This window comes from Mesoplodon densirostris, chromosome 7 (assembly GCF_025265405.1).
Source record: "Mesoplodon densirostris isolate mMesDen1 chromosome 7, mMesDen1 primary haplotype, whole genome shotgun sequence".
In the NCBI taxonomy this organism is placed as follows: Eukaryota; Metazoa; Chordata; class Mammalia; order Artiodactyla; family Ziphiidae; genus Mesoplodon; species Mesoplodon densirostris.
Window position 1 is genome coordinate 808,214 of NC_082667.1, and position 14,257 is coordinate 822,470.

The 14,257-nt window shown below is 61.2% G+C and overlaps 2 protein-coding genes across 7 annotated transcripts in view; one reads left to right on the plus strand and one right to left on the minus strand.

Moving 5' to 3' along the window:
- PTDSS2 (phosphatidylserine synthase 2) overlaps positions 1 to 2,521 on the plus strand; it is a 30,180-nt gene extending 27,659 nt beyond the window's left edge. For both annotated transcript variants that reach the window (XM_060104788.1, XM_060104789.1), the window contains one exon: positions 92 to 2,521. In XM_060104788.1, coding sequence (XP_059960771.1) covers positions 92 to 251 — 160 coding nt within the window. In that variant the 3' untranslated portion in view covers positions 252 to 2,521. The remainder of the gene's footprint in view (positions 1 to 91) is intronic.
- On the minus strand, positions 2,318 to 13,892 carry RNH1 (ribonuclease/angiogenin inhibitor 1). 5 transcript variants are annotated; one of them, XM_060104787.1, is made up of 11 exons: positions 10,282 to 10,478; positions 7,961 to 8,064; positions 7,697 to 7,802; positions 4,943 to 5,113; positions 4,518 to 4,688; positions 3,899 to 4,069; positions 3,649 to 3,819; positions 3,386 to 3,556; positions 2,961 to 3,131; positions 2,615 to 2,785; positions 2,318 to 2,525 (listed from the first exon to the last, which is right to left on the minus strand). In XM_060104787.1, exons 1-11 carry the CDS (start codon positions 10,476 to 10,478, stop codon positions 2,438 to 2,440), a joined length of 1,692 nt encoding a protein of 563 aa, XP_059960770.1. In that variant the 3' UTR covers positions 2,318 to 2,437. The 5 variants fall into 5 exon arrangements, with proteins under 5 accessions (XP_059960770.1, XP_059960769.1, XP_059960768.1 ...); XM_060104786.1 differs by lacking the exons at positions 7,961 to 8,064; positions 10,282 to 10,478 and adding an exon at positions 13,872 to 13,892; XM_060104785.1 differs by lacking the exon at positions 7,961 to 8,064 and having other exon boundaries at positions 10,282 to 10,369.
- Between the last annotated feature and the right edge of the window lie 365 nt (positions 13,893 to 14,257).

Sequence of the window (14,257 nt, forward strand, 5' to 3'; positions counted from 1 at the left end):
TGCCCACCCCAGGCTCTGAGCTCCCCTGCGGGGCAGCGTCCAGGGACCTCCGTGGGCTGGCCGGTGGTGACGCAGCCCCCGCTGTCCCCAGGGACATCACCCTGAGGTACAAGGAGACGCGGCGGCAGAAGCAGCAGGGCAGGGACGACCAGGGCAGGGCGGACGGCAGCGTGGACGGGCGCCAACCAGGGCCCGACGACCCCTCAGGGTCCGAGGAGGCCGAGAGGGAGGGGGTGCCAGCACCGCACTGACGCTGCGGCTGGGCCTGCAGAGCCCAGGCCCGGCGCCCTCCACCCTCTGGGATTCCTGCCAGGAGCCTTCCAGCAGGCCTCAGCCCTCGAGGTTCTATCTCCCTTTTCTCCCGCGTACACGGTGGGGTGGGGCGCGTGCGTGTGTGTGTGTATGTGTGCTCCTGAGGCTCTGGGGCTCGCCCTGGGCCGGCTGGTCCCCCTTCTGTGCAGTCAGCCCGCCGCCTCGGCCACCCCCAGCCTTGGTGCCCAGACGGCCCGGCCCAGGCAGCAGCGTCTTGGTGCCCCTCTCTGCTCCCTGGGCCCCGCCGGTCCCCCACGACCTTCTGGCGGCACGTGTGAAGGACAGTCGTCCAGGGACGCCCTGGCGTGGCTGGGAAAGGGCAGATCCACTTCCTCGGGAACCTCCATCTGACCCTCCAACCTGGAGGGTGCGTGGACAGGGCTGCCCGCACATCGAGTCAGAGACTCCGAGGCCTGGTGCCCGCCGTCAGGAGGGCGGGTCGTGAGGGAGGGTCTCTGTGGCCCAGGGTTGAGGTCGCCCCCACGAGCAAACAGAACAAATAAAAGCCACGGTGACGGCCTGCGGCTCCGCAGCTCCTCACGGCCCCTCGCCCCTGCCCTACCCTGTGCCGCCTGGAGGGCAGCTGGGAACCACTTGGGCTGGACGCCTGTCCTGGCAGACGACCAGCAGGCACGAAAGTCACCGGCCCCCCTGGCGCCTCCTACTGCATCCGCGCCTCGGGCCGGCCCGAGGGAGCTGGTCGTGGGCGGGGTGTGGGTGATGGCGCACTGTCTTCAGGCTTGACATGCACCGGCAAAGGGAAGTGCCCTGACTTCCGGGCAAGGGTGACACTCCCGACCTTTCCAAGGGCAGGGCCTCTCAGAGCGCCAGGGCCTCGGCGGACTTGTTTCCTTAGTTTATTTTCCCGTAACTATTTCTGGGGAGAATTTCAAACCTAGGGCGGTTGTTACCCCGCCTCACCTGCTGCTCTTGTGCTGTGCCCTTGAGCTGAGTTTCTCAGCCTCTGGCTTCCGTGGGCTTCCTCACGTCAGGGGTGTGACCCAGGGCCTCAGTGTGCCCCACCCCACCTGCTGCCGTCCCAGTGTCACCTTTGATCTGGGTTTAGGGCCGACACCTGTCCCACCACTGCGGAGACACCAAGCGTCCTGTCCGCCCACCTCCACCAGGGGTTCTCGGCGTCACGGAGTTCACAGTCGCTCTGGTCCCAGACTACCTCCGTCCTGTGGCCTGCGCTCTCCCTGCAGGGCTGGAGGCCCGCGTTGCTCACTGGTCCCAGGCGTGGCCCCCAGGAGTGGTTTCTGGCCCACAGCGGGTGCAGGTTCCCCTGGAGCGTCTCCCGCCCAGACCTGGGTGGGTCCACCCAATCTTCTACAGAGCCTGCTCTCTTCTGGAGGAAGGTGTTACAAAGCCAGGGCCCTGGGTACCTTGGAGGGCTTTGTCGTGATGGCAGGAAGTTACTGCCCAGGCGCCAACCCTCTGAAAGCTGCCCAGTGTGTACACCTTGATCGTGCTGCTCAGGGCAGGTCACCCCTACGCTGTCCGCCCACGGCCAGACGAGGCCAGCGAGACGGGGTGGACCCTGCCCTTACGTCCACAGGGCTCCGGCCTCCACCAGGAGAGCACTTGGGAGCCAGCCGTTGGCAGGCTCGGCCAGGCCCTGGGAGCAGCTCCCAGCTGGGGTTTCCGGCCCACACACAGGCGGTCCAAGCGCGCTGCTGGCCAAGGTGAACCAGGCCCCGAGGGCAGGGGCCGCGTTCTGGTGCCCCTTAGTGCAGGCGGGACGCCTGAGGCAGTGAAGGCCTGTAGGATGGGGTGGCCTCCAAGGCCGCAAGGAGCAGGACCCCGCCAGCACCTGGGGAGCTCAGACTGGACCCCCACGGAGGACCCCGCTGGGCACACCCGCCACCAGGCCCGGACCCCTGACTTGACTTGCCTAAGGCTGCTACGTCTGTGGTGCTCGCTGGGCAGCAGGGTGCTCGTGAAAACATCACCCCCTTGACACCAGAGCCTCGTGGAGACCACGAGAACGGACAAAGACCCCTCCTGCCAGAAAAGCGTTTTAATAAAGTGCCTAAAATGCTCTCCCAAAAATGAGCTGATTTAAGCTCTTCTCTCGGTTAAAGCCAGGACTCCTCTGGGGAGGACGGCCGTCCGGGGATGGGCGTCAGGAGATGATCCGCAGGCCGGGCTTGCTCCCCTCCAGGGCCCGCAGGCGCTCCTCCACTGCCTCAGTCCAGTAGATGTCGTACAGACTGCAGGGAGGGAGGGGGTGAGGTAGCGGCCACGCCCCCCACCCCGCCCTGTGTGCCTCACCTGTCCCCCGCACCCCAGGGCCACTCACACCAGCTGTTCCAGGCCACAGCTGGACTGCTCCAGGCTGCCCAGCAGCTGCAGGACGCCGGGGTCACCCAGGCCATTGTTGCTCAGGTCCAGCTCGCGCAGGCTGCGATTGGTCAGCAGGAGCGAGGCCAGGCCTCCACAGGCGTCGTCCGTCACGTCACAGTCCCCCAGCCTGGGCGGAGGGCAAGGCCGAGGTCAGGTGGAGGGTGCGTCCCCAGGTGGCTGTGCGACCAGGGCCCAGGCCGCCGCCAGATCATGGAGAGCAGGTTGGGGGGGGGGGGCGGGCTTGAGTCTTAGCTGTCCCCGCCCTCAGCCCGGGCGGACGGGGCGCCCCCCAGCAGGCTCACCAGAGCACCCTCAGCGTGGTGTCGGGCTGGCCCAAGGCCTGGCACAGTGCCTGGACGCCCGAGTCGCCCAGCTGGTTGCTGCTCAGCTGCAGCTCCAGGAGATGCTTGTTCTGGGTCAGCATCGAGCCGAAGTGGTGGCAGCAGGCGGCCGTGAGGCTGCAGGACTTCACCCTGCGGGCGGCAACCGGGGACTGGGGCCACCAGGGCCCACGCCTCTGGGGTGCCCCGGGAGGCCCCTGGGGATCTGAGCGCCAGCCCCCCTCCCCCGAGTCTCTGCCCGTCTTGGGTGGCTCCACCTTGGCACCCCCCTCCCCCGCCCCCCGAGGGCACCTGCACCTCGCCAGCCCCCGGCGCTGTCCCCCCCGGGCCACCCAGGGTCCTCTGCACGGGCTTTCCCATCCCCTGGCGCCGCGCGGCCCCCTCACCACAGGGACTCCAGCTGGCAGCCCGGCTGCAGCAGGCTCTCGCACAGCAGCCGGGCGCTCTCGTCACCCAGACTGTTGCCCGCCAGACTCAGCTCCTTCAAGGTCTCCTTGGCCTGGAGGATGCGGCAGAGGTCTCTGCAGCCACTGGCGGTGATGTCACACTCCCAGAGCCTACGGAGGTGAGTCCCCCGTCAGCACAGAGAGGCTCCCAACGTGTCCTGCCGCCCCCGGGTTTTTGTCTGCCCAGCCGGAGGCCGGCTCACCAGAGGATCTTGAGCTGGCAGCTGGGGCGCAGCAGCCCAGGGCACAGCTCCGCGATGCCTGCATCGCCCAGCGGGTTGCTGCCCAGGTCCAGCTCGTTCAGCGAGGCCTGGGAGGCCACGATCCCACACAGGTCCTTACAGCTGGCCACCGTGAGGCCGCAGTTCTCCAGCCTGGGGGCACGAGAGGCGCTGGGAACTGGGGCGCCCCCCTAGCCCCCGCCCTGCCCCCCAGCCCCAGCCCGGAACTTACTTGAGTGTCTGCAGCTGGCAGGCAGAGTCCGCCAGGCCCCGGCACAGCGCCCGGATGCCAGCCTCGCCCATGTCATTGTTGCTCACCACGAGCTCCTTCAGGTCCTGTGTGGCCCTGAGCACCGCGGCCAGGGGCTCACAGGCCGCGGCTGTCAGGTTGCAGTACTCCAGCCTGGGAGAGGGCGGGCAGTCAGCCCCTCGGCTGCAGGAACGCGGCCTGGCCCAGGGGGCACCTGTCTGGGTCTCCTTTCCCACCCCAGCCGTGAGGCCTGCAGAGACCGGACGGCTGCCAGGCGGTGACAGCATGGCAGTGGCCGAGGGGCCATCTCCCCAGGTGGCGGGTGCCCAGAGACCCAGGAGAAAGACACCCAGCCCGAGCTGGGGCTTTCTGGCTCGGCTTCCTCCCTCTGTGGCTGACCCCATCTGTGTGCTCACTTGGGGTCACAGGCCAGCTGCCAGCTGCTTTCAGAGGCCACAGCCCCAGCCTCAGGGAAGAGCCCTTCCTCGAAGCTCCCTGCAGCCGATGAGCTGGGGAGGGGGCTTGCCCAGGGCAGACAGCCGAAACCCAGGGGACGGGTGGGCGCGGGCACCTCGGGGCCCCGGGTGGGGTGCACACTCACTGCAGCTTCTCCAGGTGGCACTGCGGGTCCAGGAGCCCCTCGCAGAGCAGCTGCAGGCCGGCGTCGCCCAGCGGGTTGTTGCTGAGGTGCAGCTCCTGCAGGGTGGGCAGGGAGCGCAGCACGCCGGGCAGGACCCCGCAGCCGGCCTCCGTCAGGCAGCAGTTCTGGAGGCTGGACACGTGGCCGTCAGTGGGCCCCAGGAGCCGGCTGCGGCTCCCACGCAAGACGAGCCACCCCTCCGTCTGCCAGAGCCCGAGCAAGGCGGACACAGAACTACTGCCACCACACACACCCCCACGGGGAGGCCAGGCAGCTGGCCTTGCAGGAGGGGACGCGGGGTGGGGCGGGGCCCGTGAGGCGGGGGCCCCGAGAGGGCTCAGGTGTGCCTCAGGGCCCAGAGCCCAAGAGTGGCCAGCACGGCTCACCTGAGCTTCTGGATCTTGCAGGTGGGGCTCTGCAGGCCCTGGAGCACCAGGTGCACGCCGCCGTCGCCCAGCTCATTGGTGCGGAGGCTGAGCTCCGTCAGGGAGGGGTTGGCCCGGAGCGCAGAACCGATGTCCTTGCACCGCACCTCCGTGAGGCCACAGTCGTCCAGCCTGCAGACGGACACTCAGTCACTTCACACAGCAGGTTGTGACCCGTTCTTGGGCCAAGAACTCGACGAGGTGGGTCACAACCAACACATCTTAAAATGAAAGAGCAAAAGCGCGTGGATCGTCTCATGAAAACTGTTAAGATACTGGCACCTATACGGACGTGTATCTCCGCATCTTCCCCGGGACACGGTCAGCGGGCACAAGTGCCCCTCCACCCCCAGGAGAGAAACCAAACCTGGAGGCGGCAGCTCGAGGGCAGAGCCCAGCTGAAGAGGCTCGGAGAGGCCAGCGTGGAACGTGCCAGACCCTGACCCAGGATCACATCCACCGATTAAGTGAACCACTGAGTCAATACAGGTGGAAGGAAAGCCAGCTCTTCCTCAGAGAATGACACGTGATTAATGTGGAAGGAATGAAAAAAGTAAACACCCCAGTGAGGCAGAGTCCCAGGAACACTTCTGGCAAAAAACCCCCCAACAGCTGCGAAGATCAACAGGCAAAAAGTCCCAGGAGAAACAGGACATGAGCAGAGTCTGAAGGGGTGTCACCCTGAGAGGTGGCAGGCACCCCGCATCAGGTGGTCACGGCGACCATTAGGGGTGACCACGTGGCACTGCTGTGACAACACCTCCCACAATACGATACGCCAGGCAGGACACAACGTCATTTCTGTGTTGTCCGGCCAAAACGTGTGACTCAACCCTGAGAAGACGTCAGAGGTACTTTCACCTGAGCCCCAGTGAGCAGACCCCAGAGTCAGGCGGCCAAGGACAAGGAGGGACGGAGGGACCATCACAGACAGGAGGGGCCATGGAGACGTGGCCATGATGCCGTGGGGGGTCCCGCACGAGCTGGGAACAGGAGAGGACACGCACAGAAAAGCCAGTGACATGAGTCAAGGCAGCCGTGTTGGGCTCTTCGCTTTGACCAGCGCCCCAGGCGACGGGGCACGGGGGACCCTGCACTGTCTTTGTGACTCTTCCATAAACCTTCCATAAAACTATTTCAAATAAGTTCAAAAGAAGAAAGATAAGCAGGGACTTGAGGATACGGGGAGGGGGAAGGGTAAGCTGGGACGAAGTGAGAGAGTGGCTTGGACATATATACACTACCAAACGTAAAATAGCTAGCTAGTGGGAAGCAGCCGCGTAGCACAGGGAGATCAGCTCGGTGCTTTGTGACCACCTAGAGGGGTGGGATAGGGAGGGTGGGAGGGAGGGAGACGCAAGAGGGAAGAGATATGGGAACATATGTATATGTATAACTGATTCACTTTGTTATAAAGCAGAAACTGACACACCACTGTAAAGCAATTATACTTCAATGAAGATGTTAAAAAAAAAAGTAAAATGACACATGTAAGAAGTTATTTATTATAGCATTGTTTGTAATAGCAAAGGTTAGAAGCAATTAATTGCTATGGAGCCTTAATAAGAAAAAAAAGTGGCTCTAAATGCCTGGGTAAGATTTCCAAAATAGATTAAGGGAAAAAGGAAGGTTATACAACAAAGTGAAGCCTACGCTGCTATTGCTATTTGTCTGACACGGGGGAAAAGAATTGGATATCTGCTAACCCCGCCCTTGCCGCTCCGCCGCACACGCCGTACTTCGGAGAGCTCACCATTCCTCAGTGTACCCTTCGGGCACTGCACCTTCTTAAACGCTGTTCCCACTGCTCTTCCTCCCAGCCCTCGCCTTCCTGCTCGCCCTTCCCAAGATATTTATGCATATACACATACTTCCTTGTATTAGAAACACAAATGGCATATTGTGCATGCTGTTCTGCACTTTTTTTTACTTAATACATACTTGCACATAAAGGGCTGTCTCATTCTATTTTATAACTTTATACTTCTCCATTGAACAGATAAATCATAACTTATTTAATCAGTCCCCTATGAATGGGTATTTCCGTTGTTTCCTATTAAAAATTTTGCTATTAAAAATAATGCTGTAATGAACATTCTTGTGCATATGTTATTTCACATTATATCTACGGAATTATACCTGTGGGCTAAATTCTTAGAAACAAGGGTAGTTGATGCAGAGGGCAACAGAGTGGACTGGGCACAGGACTGAGAGACTTTTCACTGTATTCCCTTTGGTGTCTTTTTGAATTGTGTACCATATGTCTTACCTATTCAAAAATAAAATACTTTTAAATCCAAAAAAAAAAAAAAAAAGATAAGCCGGCAGGCACTCATCTCTTGCTTGTGAGCCCTGAGGAACCTGCGGGTTTGAGGGCCTCGACAGCAGAAGTCAGCCTGGACTTGGATTCCCAGCCCACAGCCCGGCAGGGGCAGAGGACAGGCAGTGCCCACACGAGCCGGCTGCGGCAACTGCGTGCCCAGGGGAAGGGGACGAGCGGAGGAGACCCTGGGCCAGGTTGCTCTGCCCACCAGGCCTGGGCCAGAATGGGTTTACATTTGAACGGTTGGAAAAAAATACAAAAGGAGTCACACTTTATGGCACGTGAAAATCATACAAAATTTACATCATGCTTCTGTAAGTGAAGTGACCTGGGAGCAGCCCTCACCCGCTGCGGGGTGATGACCCCGGGGACGCAGGCATGGCTTCTCCTACCTGACCACCTCGTACTGCTGGATCAGAGGCAGGAGCTCTGTCCACCGGGCGTCACTCAGCTGCTCACACTGGATGTCGAGCTTCATGGTGGGAGGCGAGGTGTTGCCTAGACACAGGCAGGGGAGAAGGAGAGGATTTCAGCCAAACTCTCAAGGTCTGACAGGCCAGAGACCCAGTGGACGGAAGACGTCCAAACAGGACCCCAGGGGACATTCCAGCAGAAGCCACAGCCTCACTGCCTGCTTCGTTTCCCTTCTTCAACACCTTTATCCATGTCAGCCTCCAGGAGCAGAAATGGGAGAGGGCTCCCGGGCAAAGACTGCCACGGACCGCAGAGCTGGGGGATGTGGCCACGGGGACAGAGCCTGCTCTCATCCCCCAGCCCCCCGGGCCCCTCCCACCCGAGGAAGGGGAGACCGGCGCTCACCACCCGAAGCCCTGCCTCTGCCTTGCCAGCAAGGACGGGGGGGGGGGGGGGGGGGTGCGGCGGAGGTGGCGCCTGTGGGCCCGGACGGTGTACAGACCCCAGCCAGGAGAGCACAGGGGCCCCAATCTGTGCCGTGCTGCGGTAACTGCCCCTGCCGACTCAGCCTACTTCTCCCCTCCGAGAACAGGAAGGCAGCGCACAGCCCCACCTGGCCGGCATCCACAAAGCCAGACCCGCCCAGGATGCCAGCACCTGAGGCCTCACTGCCCTGAAGCAGCCCTGGCAGGTGGTCAGTTGGCAGTTCCTGAGGGGTGCCAGCCACAAGTGCCCTGGCCAGGACAGAGAAGGTGGGGTGGGGACCCCAGGTCCAGTGACCTGTGCTCTGGATGGTGCATTCATGGGTAGCCACCCGGGGTGCCTGCTTCCATGAGCCCCTTCTGGGAGCTGAGACTCTGGACAGGGCACGTCCTCTGCCCAACCCCGGCTCAGCCCAGGGACCAGCCCACAAAGAAGCCAGCTCACCAAGCAGGCTGAGAAAAGAGGGAGGCCTCTGGCCAGCAAGTCTGGGATGGGAGGTCACAGGTCCTGAAACCTCACCAGGGCCACACAGAGAGCCTGAACAAATGAGTAACCAGAGCCCCGGGCGGATGCCGACTGTGGCCCTGAAGGGGGGGGCCAGCAGGAGAGGAACTCAGCGGCAGCCATGAGCTGGGGGGTGCCCGGGAGTGGGGCAGGGAGCGGGCTTTCAGTCAAGAGGAACAGAAAGTTCAGTAAACACCCGCGCCTGGAAGCCATGCCTTTCCAGGTCTCTGGAGACAGGATGACTCAGAACCATGTGATGTTCCCGGTTCCCCGAAACCCCCAGATTCCTGAGAACAATGCTTCACTCGTGTTTGTTGTGTCCGTGCCTGGCACAGCCCCGGCCTTGCTGAAGAGGGCATGCCCCCTGCCGGCCCCCGCTGGTTCGAGCCCACAGCGGGGAGGAGGGCCAGCCCAGGCAAAGGCTCTAGTTACATTCCTTCTGGGAGGGCCCTGGGGCCAAGGATCAGGTAAGATTCAGATTCAAGTGTGCACGTCCCAGCAGAGGGGCCTGCTAAGAAACTGAGACGAGGGCACGGGTAACTGGCCACTTCCTGTACCATCACAGGGAGGGACCATCCCAGGGAGAGGCCGCTCAGCCCACTGGCCAGAGCACGTGAGCAAAACCAGACCTGCCACCCACCCCCAGCCCAGGGTGTGGCCACCCAAATCCTGACTCAGAACCCTCAGTCGTCGCGGGAGAGCGATCAGGGGAGGGGCCCCTGAGGATCTCCGGCCCTGACACCGTTCCCCGGGCTGTTCCCTCCCCGAATCCAGTGTGACATTAGGGGACTCGCCTCTCCAGAGTAGGAAACTGATACCGGCAGCTGCGCCCCCCAAGCCCCCAGACTTGACTAGACACAGAGTATCCCTTTGGTTGGCCTGTGGGCGTCTTAGCCTCCAGAGGACACGGATCCCTTTGAGAACCCATGAAAAAGTGTTAACATCCCGCAAAGATGCCGCGTGTATAGCCTTCCTCACAAGCCCCCAGTTAGGGTGCCTGATCTGGACAGGAACAAGCACATGTCCGGCCCACGGCCTCCCTGGCAATCAGGACCCCCACCAGCTGGGCTGCTCCCCAGGACCCAAGTCGCGGGTCCAGGATCTCAACAACGGCCCCTAATTAATGCTTCCAAGTGCCCGGACAGGCCGCTGCGCAAGACCGTGCCGGAAGACAGGAGGTGCGCCTTCGTCTCTCCTTCCCTGGAGCGGCGCCCGCTACCAGCGCACCTTGGTTACCTCTGCGAGGCGCGGGGGGTGGCGGGGAGCAGGGGCGCGCCGGGGTCCGCGCGGGGCCGCCCAGGGCCGCCGCAGCCCCCCACGCCCGCCCAAGGCTCCGCATGTGTCCGGGGGTCGGGGGTCGGAGGTCAGCGCGGGGTCGGGCCGGGGCCTCTCCAGGGAGAGGCGGGCCGCTCAGATGCCGCGCGGAGAGGGCTCCCCGCGCCCCCGGCTCCCGCGCTTTCTCGGGCCCGGGGACCGTCCGCCACGCGGTCAGCGGCTGGGGGACCCCCAAAACGCCGCGGGGCCGCCGCGCCCCCCTCCCCGGCCCGCTCCCGCTCTGCCCCGACCCCGGACCTACCTCCGGGGCGTCCACCGCAGACCAGAGGGCCGAGCTGCGTCTTCCGCCCGGGCAGTGGGTGGGGTCACGTCCTGGGGCGGGGCCTTGGAGAGTGGGGGCCGGGCGGGCCCAGAGCCCCGCGCCAGGTCGCCCTCGCCCATCGAACCCCGGCTGGAAGACACTAGACCCCGGGAGGGGCCCGCCCGCCAACCCTCCATCCCTCCCCGGCTTGGCCCCGGGCCTTTTTCTGAGACGCGCGCCAAGCCTGCGCCCACAGTTAAGCCTTCGCCGCTTTCCGCTGAACTCCGGGGTAAAAGTTGACGTCCCTGTTTGATTTTCCACTTTGTCGCCCAGAACGGGGGCAGGCCACCTTGCGGGGAGGGGGCGCCAGGCGGAGATGCGGGCGCAGGCGCGGGGAGCCCCGACCACCCCCAAGGAGACAGAGGCCGTCGGGGCTTTCTCTACGCCTTCCCACCAGCAGGCTGGACGTGGGAGTTTCCTAAAGCACAGAAATCGAATATCTGAGACACTTCGTTCTGCTGCCACACAGGAAAAGATGGAAACTATCTGTCTTGGCTGTGATGAAATGCGTCAGTGTGTAAGCAGATACGGTAGGTTTCCTGGGAGAGAGAACCAGGCATGGCTTTCTTAACAGAAGCCATTTTTTGGCCTAAGCCGTTTTGTGATCTAAGCTGGGCCACAATGCTTGCCCTTGAACAGGTCTCAGTAATTGATGATCTTAAGGGAACAAAAGAACGCAGAAACAAACGACTGTAATCAGACAAGAGAAGTAACAACAGCAAAAATAATGTACCAGTTGTAAAGACTCCCGGTTCTGTTTCAATGGTGACGATTAGCCTGAAGCCGCAACCACCAGACCAACCGGAATCTAAGGGGTGAAGATGACCTTTTCTGACCCTCCTGACTTCAGTCAAATAAACCCTGGACTCTGCGGGGAGACACTGCTTTGGAGAAGATCCCGTGTTCCCCTTACTTGCAGCAAGAAATAATCCTTCCTTCTCCGGATCTTTGGCTTGGCTGTGTCTTTTGGCTCAACACTCACCACAAGGCAAAACGTTTTTCGGGTAACAAGCATGGCATTTGGCTTATGTAAAACACTACACACCCCTGCATTTCTGTGTATCGATCAAGAGGAATATTCATGCATGAGCTTAGGAGACATGTTCAAAATGTCTTTTTGCAGCATTTTGCAACTGTCCAGATCTGGAAACAATCTAAATGTCTACCAGTAGGAAGATGGTTAAAAGCTTCATAACACACCTGTTTTGCGCCCCTCTTGGCCTAGCCATAACCAGTGTCGTGGCTGGACTTGCCTTTGTGACTGCAAGGCAGCCTTCAACAAAGACCCTTAGGAAACTCTGGGGGAAAAAAAAAGGTTTATTACTCACATGTGTTGGAATGCACATGGCATACCTGGGGCCACAGAGCAAGGTGGGGAGGAGGCAGGGGGTTGGGGGCAGGCGGCTAGGGTTCTGCTTTAACTGGGGTCAAGGTTGGCGGCCTAGGGTTTCGCAGGCTCACTACTGGTAAATTTAAAACATCAAAGCGGGAATTTACAGCAGAAGAGAAAAGCACATGTGGCCCAGATGGTCAGTTATTGAAACCAACCAAGATCTCTAAATTTAACAAAGAAACCTCAGGGAGCTGACCAGTTGCCTGGGGGCTGGTTGGTTGTGGGAATAAAGGAAGGGTTACTCAACTTGGGGAGAATATCCAGCGGGGCCAGTCCTTGCTTGTGTAGTTTGTAAGGGGTTCAGGGCCACCAACGTGGGGCCAGGGGTCCTGGAGAGACCAGTGGCTTCGCAGGTTTGGGCCCCCAAGGCACAGACACCCACACCCGCCCAACACCATGAGCTCCCGCAGAGCAGGTGCAAGTTGACAAGTTGTCGAGTGAAGACAGCAGCTCTCCCCCACCCTGATGCAGGAGAATGAGCGTGGTGCTGGGTTTCTGGCAGAAACTCCTGCAGGCTGGGGTGGGTGAGGATGCAGCAGGGAGAGGGGAGAGGTCAGAAAGAGGCCTCTGGGTGCACTGGCATGCCAACCAACTTTAACATGATTTTTATCACAGGAGCAGTATGTGCTTTTTGTAGAAAAACCAGAAGAGAGAGAAAAAAAATGAAAGGCCCAAGAATGCCCATCTTCCAGAGACAAATGATCTGGCACCTGTATATCTGCCCCTACTCCTCCTGTACACGCAATACACAGTTTTAAAAATAAAAATGAAATATAAGCAATAGTAGGCAGAATAATGGCCCCCAAAGATGATCACATCCTAATCTCCAAACCTGTCAATAGTTACCATAGATGGCAAAGGGGTCTCTGCAGATACGACAAAGTTAAGAATCTTGAGATGGGGGTACTGTCCTTGATTACTTGGATAGGCCCAATGTAATCCTGAGGGTCCTTAAAAGAGAGGCAGAAGGGTCAAAATCAGAGAGGAAGTGACAATGGAAGCAGAGGTTGGAGTGGCTGCGCTTTGAAGATGGAGACAGGCAGCCTCTAGAAGCTAGAAAAGGTCAAGAACTAGATTCTCCCCTGGAGCCTCTGGAAGGAACCATTCTGTGGATACGTTGATTTTTAACCCCCTAAGGCCCATCTCTGACTTCTGACCTCCAGAATTGTAAAATATCTAGTCTGTAGCAACTTACTACAGTAGCAGTAAGAAACTAATGAATTAGGGAGCTGCTATATTTCTCACCTAAGAATAGATATGTATACACGAATATACACGTACGTGAATACATATGTATGGAAGCTAACTTTTAGTGGGCACACTGTGTGTCACTGTTCGAGTGTATTCAATCTACTCAACCAATCTCCACAAGCTGACATTTAGACTGTCTCAGCCAGACCTTGTGACAACCCGACCTCGCGGCCCTCGAGGTGCTGTCCCACTTATGTCCTTCTCTTTCCCACAGGAGCTGCCCACCCAGCTCCCCCGGGTCACTCGGGTGACCTAACGGGACAGACTGCAGGGCGGACACATGGCCATCCCAAGGCCCAGCACCCTGTGGGCGCCACCGGGGCCAGTGCTCTCTGCCAGGGCTGTCTGTCCTTCTTGGGGATCAGTTCTTTTGGGGAATAAGGTCGAGGGTTACTCAATTTGAGAAGGAAAGTCTGGCTGAGCCAGCCCTTGCTGGTGTAGATTGCTCGGCGCCAAAGGGCGGACCACCAAAACGCAGACCACCCTGGCGCAGAACCAGGGCCCCGCGCCGGAGGTCCCAGCGTGCCCCGGGAGGACGGCCGGCGGCGGCGCGCACGCGCAGAGGCGAACTCGGACGCCCTGACGTCATCGGAGCGCGCCGACGTTCCCTGGGCGGTGCCGCGGCCTCCGCCCGCGCGGACCCGCCTCACCGGACCCGCCCCCGACAGGACCCGCCCCACAGGCCCGCGGAGTGGGCGTGCCCCCGGCCCAGCGGACCCCTCGCCCCCCGCTGGCGAGCGCGCGTCTCCCCGGGCTGCGTGGCCTCAGTGGCACCCGGCGTGCGTCCACGCGCGGCCCGACCAAGACCGGCGCAGGTAAGGACTGACCCCGGACCGGTCGGCCGTCTGTTTGGCCCACGCGATGACGCACCTAGGGAGTGACTGACCTAGACACGACAACGAACCGTCCCTGGCCTGTTGACGGGGAGGGAGACGGCCTACTTCCGACCGGGGGGCAGTGTCAGGACCAGCGGTGGGGCGGGGCCTCGTTGCGGCGCGACAACAGGCGGTGGGCGGGGCCTCTAGGGGCGGGGCCTGTGGGCGGGCGGACAGGGGCGGGCCTGCTGGCGGGGCCTGCGGGTGGGGCGGGGCCTGCGGTGGTCCGCAAGGTGCCCTCACCGCCTCCAGCCCGGCTGGAACTGATGGGCGGACCCGCGCTTGCCGTAGGTGGGCCTCGGAAGTCGGACCCGGTGAGGATGAGGTCTCGCAGGGCCCGGGCCGTGACATTAACGTGGCGGGCAGCGGGTCGGTTCTCTGACTTGGAGCAAAGTCT

Bases quoted from the DNA above. Each gene is read 5' to 3' on its own strand.
- RNH1 (XM_060104787.1), bottom strand. From the start codon at position 10,478: ATGGAGGGTTGGCGGGCGGGCCCCTCCCGGGGTCTAGTGTCTTCCAGC. The intron at 7,803-7,960 runs GTGTTGAAGAAG...GCCTGTGTCTAG, and splicing joins GGAGGCTGACATGGATAAAG to GCAACACCTCGCCTCCCACC. The intron at 3,557-3,648 runs GTGAGCCGGCCT...TCACCTCCGTAG, and splicing joins TGCCAGCTCAAGATCCTCTG to GCTCTGGGAGTGTGACATCA.